The sequence below is a fragment of the Boleophthalmus pectinirostris genome, unplaced genomic scaffold, assembly GCF_026225935.1.
Source record: "Boleophthalmus pectinirostris isolate CB_2022bp ecotype Guang Dong unplaced genomic scaffold, ASM2622593v1 HiC_scaffold_17, whole genome shotgun sequence".
NCBI lineage: Eukaryota > Metazoa > Chordata > Actinopteri > Gobiiformes > Gobiidae > Boleophthalmus > Boleophthalmus pectinirostris.
The window spans coordinates 38,641,132-38,651,131 of NW_026571115.1; the positions used below are offsets into that span (position 1 = coordinate 38,641,132).

Genomic DNA, 10,000 nt, shown 5'->3' on the forward strand with positions numbered 1-10,000 from the left:
TGACCCAGGACTGACCCAGGACTGACCCAGGACTGACCCAGGACTGACCCGGGTCCTTTGAGCCTGGTGTTTGTAGACTGGTGTTGGTTCTCACAGTGAGTTTTAAATAAATCTCAGATGTTTGAAGGAGGAGATCTGTGTTTGTCAAAGTCGTGTTTCTGTAGAAAAACATTTCAGTCATAAATCACAGACCCGCCTCAGAAACACCTCAGAAACACCTCAGAAACACCTCAGACTCTCCTCAGACCCGCCTCAGATCAATCAGCAGGATTACAGAGACGTGTACAAACAGTGGGAGGTTGGTCTCTGGTTTGTGGTGGCGCTGGAGCAGATCGGCAGGTGCTGCACCCGCCCACACCCAACGTACATTCTGTTCCTTGTACAAATGTGGCCCCGCCCCCTGTGACCTCTCACCTCGGAGTGTTGAGTGCGACTCGTGTTGAACCTGCGGAGATAAACGTGAGATAAACGTGAGATAAACGTGAGATAAACGTGAGATAAACGTGAGATAAACGTGAAATAAATGTGAGATAAACGTGAGATAAACGTGAAATAAACGTGAGAAAACGTGAGATAAACGTGACATAAACGTGACATAAACGTGACATAAACGTGACATAAACGTGAAGTAAACGTGACATAAACGTGACATAAAACGTGAAATAAACGTGAAGTAAACGTGAGATAAACGTGAATAAACGTGAAGTAAACGTGAGATAAACGTGAAGTAAACGTGAAGTAAACGTGAGATAAACGTGAAAACGTGAAATAAACGTGAGATAAACGTGAGATAAATGTGAGATAAACGTGACATAAACGTGAGAAAACATGAGATAAATGTGAGATAAACGTGACATAAACGTGAGAAAAACGTGAGATAAACGTGTAACGTGAAATAAACGTAAACGTGAGAAAACGTGAGATAAACGTGAAACGTGATAAACGTAAACGTGAGATAAACGTGAGATAAACGTGAAATAAACGTTAAACGTGAGATAAACGTGACGTGAATAAACGTGAGATAACGTGACGTGAGATAAACGTGAAACGTAAACGTGAACGTATAAACGTGAGATAACGTGATAAACGTGATAAACGTAACGTGAGATAAACGTGAGATAAACGTGAGATAAACGTGATAACGTGAATAAACGTGAGATAAACGTGAGATAAACGTGAGATAAACGTGAAATAAACGTGAGATAAACGTGAGATAAACGTGAAATAAACGTGAGATAAACGTGAAATAAACGTGAGATAAACGTGAGATAAACGTGAGATAAACGTGAGATAAACGTGAGATAAACGTGAGATAAACGTGAGATAAACGTGAGATAAACGTGAGATAAACGTGAGATAAACGTGAGATAAACGTGACATAAACGTGACATAAACGTGAGATAAACGTGAGATAAACGTGAGATAAACGTGAGATAAACGTGACATAAACATAAACCTTCTCCTCGGTGTTGAGTCTGACCCTGGTGACATTCTGATACTTTACTTATTTCAATAGTTCCTCTAGTTTCTGAATAAGACACATTTGAATGTCAAAAACCTGCCCCTGTTTCCTCCGTTACCACTTGACTGGACTCGTGTATTTCTGGTCGTGTAGTTTTTATTCCAGCCACATGACACGACTCCAGCAGCAGATTGGAAAATAACAGACTGTACTGGAAATAAAGGATGTGTAACACTTTATTAGGGGTAAAAGGAGCAGATTAAACGCAAAATTAAGAAAAAAAATCTAGGTGAGGAAAAATGTACTAAAATTGTTCTGGAAGAACCAAGTGTGTAATTAAGTAAAACTGTTCTGCAGAGACGATTCACGACGAACACGAGTCAGTAGAGTCACATTTTCTTTGTGTTTTGGTCATTTTTAAGATGATTTTTTTGTATTTTACAGAAACAAATGACAGTTTGTTTCTCTCTTTTTTTTTTTTTTTTTTTTTTTACTGTTGGCAAGTATTAAATTGGTCCAAAACAGAGACTCTGGGACATTTCTTGTATATTCACTCTAGTTTAATTCTACTGTCACAAACACGACGTGTCTCCACGGCAACAGAAACGACTCTAACAAAGTTTAAAGTTGTGAACATGAAGAGTCGAGTTTAAACAAAACCTGAGCTCAAGTTTCCACAGATTAAAAGTCTCAGATTCTTGTTTAAATTCCTCCTGTCGTCTCGAGTCACGACGACAGCAACAACAGAACCAGTGTAGACCCGGTTTAGACCCGGTTTAGACCCGGTTTAGACCCGGTTTAGACCCGGTTTAGACCCGGTTTAGACCCGGTTTAGACCCGGTTTAGTCCTGGTTTAGACCCGGTTTAGACCCGGTTTAGTCCTGGTTTAGACCCGGTTTAGACCCGGTTTAGACCCGGTTTAGACCCGGTTTAGACCCGGTTTAGACCCGGTTTAGACCCGGTTTAGACCCGGTTTAGACCCGGTTTAAGACCCGGTTTAGTCCTGGTTTAGACCGGTTTAGACCCGGTTTAGACCCGGTTTAGACCCGGTTTAGACCCGGTTTAGACCCGGTTTAGACCCGGTTTAGACCCGGTTTAGACCCGGTTTAGACCCGGTTTAGACCCGGTTTAGACCCGGTTTAGACCCGGTTTAGTCCCGGTTTAGACCCGGTTTAGTCCCGGTTTTCGACCTGGTTTAGTCCCGGTTTTTGACCTGGTTTAGTCCTGGTTTTCGACCTGGTTTAGACCTGGTTTAGCCCTGGTTTAGACCTGGTTTAGTCCTGGTTTAGTCCTGGTTTAGACCTGGTTTAGACCTGGTTTAGTCCTGGTTTAGACCTGGTTTAGTCCTGGTTCAGTTCTGTTGTCTGTTTGCAGATGTTTGAGGAGGAGGATGACGAGGAGGAGGAAGAGGAGGGGGGCGGGGCCAAACGTCGGCGCCGTGTGGGCGTGGCCCGTCGCCCTGGAGACCGCTGGATGCTCCGCGGGCCGATCGAGTACGTGCCCCCTGCAGCGGTGGAGGTGTTACTGCGGCGACAGGCCATTCCCCTCGACGAGAACGAAGGAATCTATGTCCGAGACATCAAGACCGGGAAGGTGCGCACCTGTCACCCTCTCTGTCACCTCTGCACCTGTCACCCTGTCTGCCTCTGCACCTGTCATCTCTCTGTCACCTGCCTGCACCTGTCACCCTCTGCGCCTGTCACCCTCTGTCACCCTCTGCACCTGTCCTCTCACACCTGTCACCTGTCACCCTCTGTCACCCTCTGTCATCACCTCTGTCACCTGTGCACCTGTCACCTGCACCTGTCATCCCTGCACCTGTCATCCTCTGCACCTGTCATCACCTGCACCTGTCATCACCTACACCTGTCACCCTCTGCACCTGTCACCCTCTGCACCTGTCCCCTACACCTGACATCCTCTGCACCTGTCACCCTCTGCACCTGTCACCCTCTGCACCTGTCCCTGCACCTGTCACATCCTCTGCACCTGTCACCCTCTGCACCTGTCCTCTGCACCTGTCACCCTCTGCACCTGTCACCCTCTGCGCCTGTCACCTCTGCACCTGTCACCCTCTGCGCCTGTCACCCTCTGCACCTGTCCTCTACACCTGTCATCCTCTGCACCTGTCATCACCTGCACCTGCACCTGTCATCCTCTGCACCTGTCATCCTCTGCACCTGTCATCACCTACACCTGTCACCCTCTGCACCTGTCACCCTCTGCGCCTGTCACCCTCTGCACCTGTCCCCTACACCTGTCATCCTCTGCACCTGTCACCCTCTGCACCTGTCACCCTCTGCACCTGTCATCACCTGCGCCTGTCATCATCTGCATATGTCACCCTCTGAACCTGTCCTCTGCACCTGTCACCCTCTGCACCTGTCCTCTGCACCTGTCACCCTCTGAACCTGTCCTCTGCACCTGTCACCCTCTGCACCTGTCATCACCTGCGCCTGTCATCACCTGCGCCTGTCATCACCTGCGCCTGTCATCATCTGCACCTGTCCTCTACACCTGTCACCCCCTGCACCTGTCTTCCTCTGTTCTGTATATTCCCAGATTTCTAGTCCTGGTTTAGATCTGGTTTATGCTTTGACCTCTGACCTGGTGTTGTTGTTCCTGTCTGACCCGGTGTGTGACCCGGTGTGTGACCCGGTGTGTGACCCGGTGTGTGACTCGGTGTGTGACTCGGTGTGTGACCCGGTGTGTGTCTCGGTGTGTGACCCGGTGTCTGACCCGGTGTGTGACTCGGTGTCTGACCCGGTGTCTGACCGGTGTCTGACCGGTGTCTGACCCGGTGTGTGACTCGGTGTGTGACTCGGTGTGTGACTCGGTGTCTGACCCGGTGTGTGACCCGGTGTGTGACCGGTGTGTGACTCGGTGTGTGTCTCGGTGTGTGACCCGGTGTGTGACCGGTGTGTGACCCGGTGTGTGACTCGGTGTGTGACCCGGTGTGTGACTCGGTGTGTGACCGGTGTGTGTCTCGGTGTGTGACCCGGTGTGTGACTCGGTGTGTGACTCGGTGTGTGACTCGGTGTGTGTCTCGGTGTGTGACTCGGTGTGTGTCTCGGTGTGTGTCTCGGTGTGTGTCTCGGTGTGTGACCCGGTGTGTGACTCGGTGTGTGACTCGGTGTGTGTCTCGGTGTGTGTCTCGGTGTGTGTCTCGGTGTGTGACTCGGTGTGTGTCTCGGTGTGTGACTCGGTGTGTGTCTCGGTGTGTGTCTCGGTGTGTGACTCGGTGTGTGTCTCGTGTGTGTCTCGGTGTGTGTCTCGGTGTGTGTCTCGGTGTGTGACTCGGTGTGTGTCTCGGTGTGTGACCCGGCGTGTGACTCGGTGTGTGACTCGGTGTGTGTCCCTCAGGTCCGGGCGGTGATCGGGCACACGTACATGTTGACTCAGGACGAGGAGCTGTGGCAGAAGCAGCTCCCGGGGAACGTGGAGCTTCTTCTGGCGTCGCCGCTCGACCCTTTGGCCGATCGATCCGACCGGAACCAAACACAGAACCAGACGCCCAGAGACAAAACCCGCGTAGTGTCGTACCGCGTCCCGCACAACGCCGCCGTGCAAGTGTACGACTACAGAGAGAAGAAGGCACGGTGAGTCCACGACGCACAACACAACAACAACACAACAACAAACAACAACAACAACACAAACACAACACAACAACAACAAACAACACAACAACCAACAACACCAACGCCGCCGTGCAAGTGTACGACTACAGGGAGAAGAAGGCACGGTGAGTCCACGACGCACAACACAACAACAACAACAACAACAACAACACAACAACAACAACAACAACAACACAACAACAAACAAAACAACAACAACAACACCAACGCCGCCGTGCAAGTGTACGACTACAGAGAGAAGAAGGCACGGTGAGTCCACGACGCACAACACAACAACAACAACACAACAACAACAACAACAACAACAACAACACAACACAACAACAACAACAACAACAACACAACACAACAACAACAACAACAACAACAACAACAACAACAACAACAACAACAACAACAACACAACAACAACACAACAACAACACACAACAACAACACAACAACAACACAACAACAACACAACAACACACAACAACACAACAACACACACAACAACACAACACAACACAACAAACACAACACACAACAAACACAACAACAACACACACAACACAACAACACACAACAAACACACAACAACACAACAACAACACAACAACAACACAACAACAACAACAAACAACAACAACAACAACAACAACAACAACAACAACACACAACAACAACAACAACAACACACAACAACACAACAACAACACACACACAACAACAACAACAACAACACAACAACAAACAACAACAACAACAACAACAACAACACACAACAACAACAACAACAACAACAACAACAACACAACAAACAAACAACACAACAACCAACAACGCCGCCGTGCAAGTGTACGACTACAGGGAGAAGAAGGCACGGTGAGTCCACGACGCACAACACAACAACAACAACAACAACAAACAACAACAACAACAACAACAACAACACAACACAACAACAAACAACACCACAACAAACAACACCACAACAAACAACAACACAACAACAACAACACAACAAACAACACCAATGCCGCCGTGCAAGTGTACGACTACAGAGAGAAGAAGGCACGGTGAGTCCACGACGCACAACACAACAACAACAACAAACAACAACAACACAACAACAACAACAAACAACACAACATCAAACAACAAAACAACAACGACACAACAACAACAAACAACACACAACAAACAACACAACAAAACAACAACGACACAACAACACACAACAAACAACACACAACAACAACACAACAACAAACAACACAACAACAAACAACACAACAAAACAACGACACAACAACAAACAACACACAACAAACAACAACACACAACAAACAAAACAACAACAACAAACAACACAACAACACACAACAACAAACAACACAACAACACACAACAACACAACAACAACACAACAACAACACAACAACAACACAACAACAAACACAACAACAACAACAACAACAACAACAACAACACACAACAACAAACAACACAATAATACAACAAACAACAACACAACAAACAACAACAACAACAACACAACAACAACACAACAACAACAACAACAACAACAACAACAACACAACAAACAACAACAACAACAACAACAACAACAACAACAACAACAACACACAACAACAACAACACACAACAACAACACAACAACAACAACACAACAACAACAACACACAACAACAACAACACAACAACAAACAACACAACAAACAACACAAACACAACAACACACAACAACACAAACACAACAACACACAACAACACAAACACAACATAACACACTTTGTCATGTTTTTGTCGTATAGTGTGTTCATGCCATGTTTTGTCGTGTTTGAGTGTGTGTATGTTGTGTGTTGTTGTTGACGTTGTTGTTGTGTTGTTTGTTGTTGTTGACTGTTTGTTGTGTGTTGTGTGTGTGTGTGTTGTGTGTGTTTGTTGTGTGTTGTTGTGTGTGTTGTGTGTTGTTGTGTTGTTGTGTGTTGTGTGTTGTTGTGTTGTTGTGTGTTTGTGTGTGTTGTTGTGTATGTTGTTGTGTGTTGTGTTGTGTTGTGTTGTGTGTGTTTGTGTTGTGTGTGTTGTTGTGTTGTTGTGTGTTGTTGTGTTGTTGTTGTTGTTGTGTGTTGTTGTGTTGTGTGTTGTGTGTTGTTGTGTGTTGTTGTGTTGTTGTGTGTTGTTGTGTTGTTGTGTGTATGTTGTGTTGTTGTGTGTGTTGTGTGTTGTTGTGTTGTTGTTGTGTTGACATTGTGTGTGTGTTGTTGTTGTGTTGTTGTGTGTTGTTGTGGTGTTGTGTGTTGTTGTGTGTTGTTGTGTTGTTTGATGTTGTGTTGTTGTGTTGTTGTGTTGACGTTGTGTGTGTGTTGTGTTTCAGCGTGGTGTTTGTTGTGTTGTTGTGTTGACGTTGTGTGTTGTTGTTGTGTGTTGTTGTGTGTTGTTGTGTGTTGTTGTGTGTTGTTGTGTGTTGTTGTGTGTTGTTGTGTTGTTGTGTGTTGTTGTGTGTGTGTTGTGTGTTGTTGTGTGTTGTTGTTGTGTTGTTGTGTGTGTGTTGTGTGTGTTGTGTGTTGTTGTGTGTTGTGTTGTTGTTGTTGTTGTTGTGTGTTGTCGTTGTGTGTGTGTTGTTGTTGTGTTTCAGCGTGGTGTTTGTCCGGAGCTCGTCATGCTCGGTCCGGATGAACAGTTGTGTTGTGTTTTTGTCGTGTTTCAGTGTGTGTGTTGTTGTGTGTTGTGTGTGTTGTGTGTGTTGTTGTGTGTTGTTGTGTGTTGTGTGTGTTGTTGTGTGTTGTTTGTGTTGACGTTGTGTGTTTGTTTGTTTCAGCGTGGTGTTTGGTCCGGAGCTCGTCATGCTCGGTCCGGATGAACAGTTTGTGTTTTGTCGTGTTTTTGTCGTGTTTCAGTTGTGTGTTGTGTGTGTTGTGTGTTGTGTGTGTGTGTTGTTGTGTGTTGTGTTGTGTGTTGTGTGTGTTGTGTGTGTTGTGTGTTGTGTGTGTTGTTGTGTTGTTGTTGTGTTGACGTTGTGTGTGTGTTGTGTTTCAGCGTGGTGTTTGGTCCGGAGTCGTCATGTCGGTCCGGATGAACAGTTTGTGTTTTTGTCGTGTTTTGTTCGTGTTTCGTGTTGTGTTGTTGTGTGTGTTTGTGTTGTTGTTGTTGTTGTGTTGTTGTGTTGTGTGTGTGTTGTGTGTTGTTGTGTTGTTGTGTTGACGTTGTGTGTGTTTGTGTGTTTGTGTTGTTTGTGTGTCATGTGGTGTTGTTTGTGTTTTGTGTGTTTTGTGTTGTTTGTTGTGTGTTGTTGTGTGTTGTTGTGTGTTGTTGTGTTGTTGTTGTGTTGTTGTGTGTTGTGTTGTGTTGATGTTGTGTGTTGTTGTGTGTTGTTGTGTTGACGTTGTGTGTTTGTTGTGTTTCAGCGTGGTGTTTGGTCCGGAGCTCGTCATGCTCGGTCCGGATGAACAGTTGTGTTTTTGTCGTGTTTTTGTCGTGTTTCAGTGTGTGTTTGTTTGTGTGTTGTGTGTTGTTGTGTGTTTGTTGTGTTGTTGTGTTGTTGTGTTGACGTTGTGTGTTTGTTGTGTTTCAGCGTGGTGTTTGGTCCGGAGCTCGTCATGCTCGGTCCGGATGAACAGTTGTGTTTTTGTCGTGTTTTTGTCGTGTTTCAGTGTGTGTTGTGTGTGTTGTTGTTGTGTGTTGTTGTGTGTTGTTGTGTTGTGTTGTTGTGTTGACGTTGTGTGTTGTTGTGTTTCAGCGTGGTGTTTGGTCCGGAGCTCGTCATGCTCGGTCCGGATGAACAGTTCACGGTTCTTTCTCTGTCTGGGGACAAACCCAAACGAGCGAACGTGATCAAAGCCGTTTGTCTCCTGCTCGGCCCCGACTTCTGCACCGACGTCATCACCATAGAAACAGCCGACCACGCCCGCCTCCAGCTGCAGCTCGCCTACAACTGGTACGAATACTACAAATACTACTACAAATACTACTACTAATACTGCCACACGCCCGCCTCCAGCTGCAGCTCGCCTACAACTGGTACGAATACTACAAATACTACTACAAATACTACTACTAATACTGCACACGCCCGCCTCCAGCTGCAGCTCGCCTACAACTGGTACGAATACTACAAATACTACTACAAATACTACTACTAATACTGCCACACGCCCGCCTCCAGCTGCAGCTCGCCTACAACTGGTACGAATACTACTACTACTACTACAAATACTACTACTAATACTGCCACACGCCCGCCTCCAGCTGCAGCTCGCCTACAACTGGTACGAATACTACTACTACTACTACAAATACTACTACTAATACTGCCACACGCCCGCCTCCAGCTGCAGCTCTCCTACAACTGGTACGAATACTACTACTACTACTACAAATACTACTACTAATACTGCCACACGCCCGCCTCCAGCTGCAGCTCGCCTACAACTGGTACGAATACTACTACTACTACTACAAATACTACTACTAATACTGCCACACGCCCGCCTCCAGCTGCAGCTCGCCTACAACTGGTACGAATACTACAAATACTACTACAAATACTACTACTAATACTGCCACACGCCCGCCTCCAGCTGCAGCTCGCCTACAACTGGTACGAATACTACAAATACTACTACAAATACTACTAATACTGCCACACGCCGCCTCCAGCTGCAGCTCGCCTACAACTGGTACGAATACTAAAATACTACTACAAATACTACTACTAATACTGCCACACGCCCGCCTCCAGCTGCAGCTCGCCTACAACTGGTACGAATACTACAAATACTACTACAAATACTACTACTAATACTGCCACACGCCCGCCTCCAGCTGCAGCTCGCCTACAACTGGTACGAATACTACTACTACTACTACAAATACTACTACTAATACTGCCACA

General features: G+C 46.2%; 1 protein-coding gene across 1 annotated transcript in view; it reads left to right on the top strand.

The window, feature by feature from the left end:
* The window catches only part of mvp (major vault protein), a 32,702-nt gene that overhangs the window by 11,185 nt on the left and 11,517 nt on the right, over positions 1 to 10,000 (top strand). Inside the window, exons 8-10 of the mRNA XM_055152524.1 lie at positions 2,837 to 3,055; positions 4,826 to 5,061; positions 8,846 to 9,043. Coding sequence (XP_055008499.1) covers positions 2,837 to 3,055; positions 4,826 to 5,061; positions 8,846 to 9,043 — 653 coding nt within the window. The remainder of the gene's footprint in view (positions 1 to 2,836; positions 3,056 to 4,825; positions 5,062 to 8,845; positions 9,044 to 10,000) is intronic.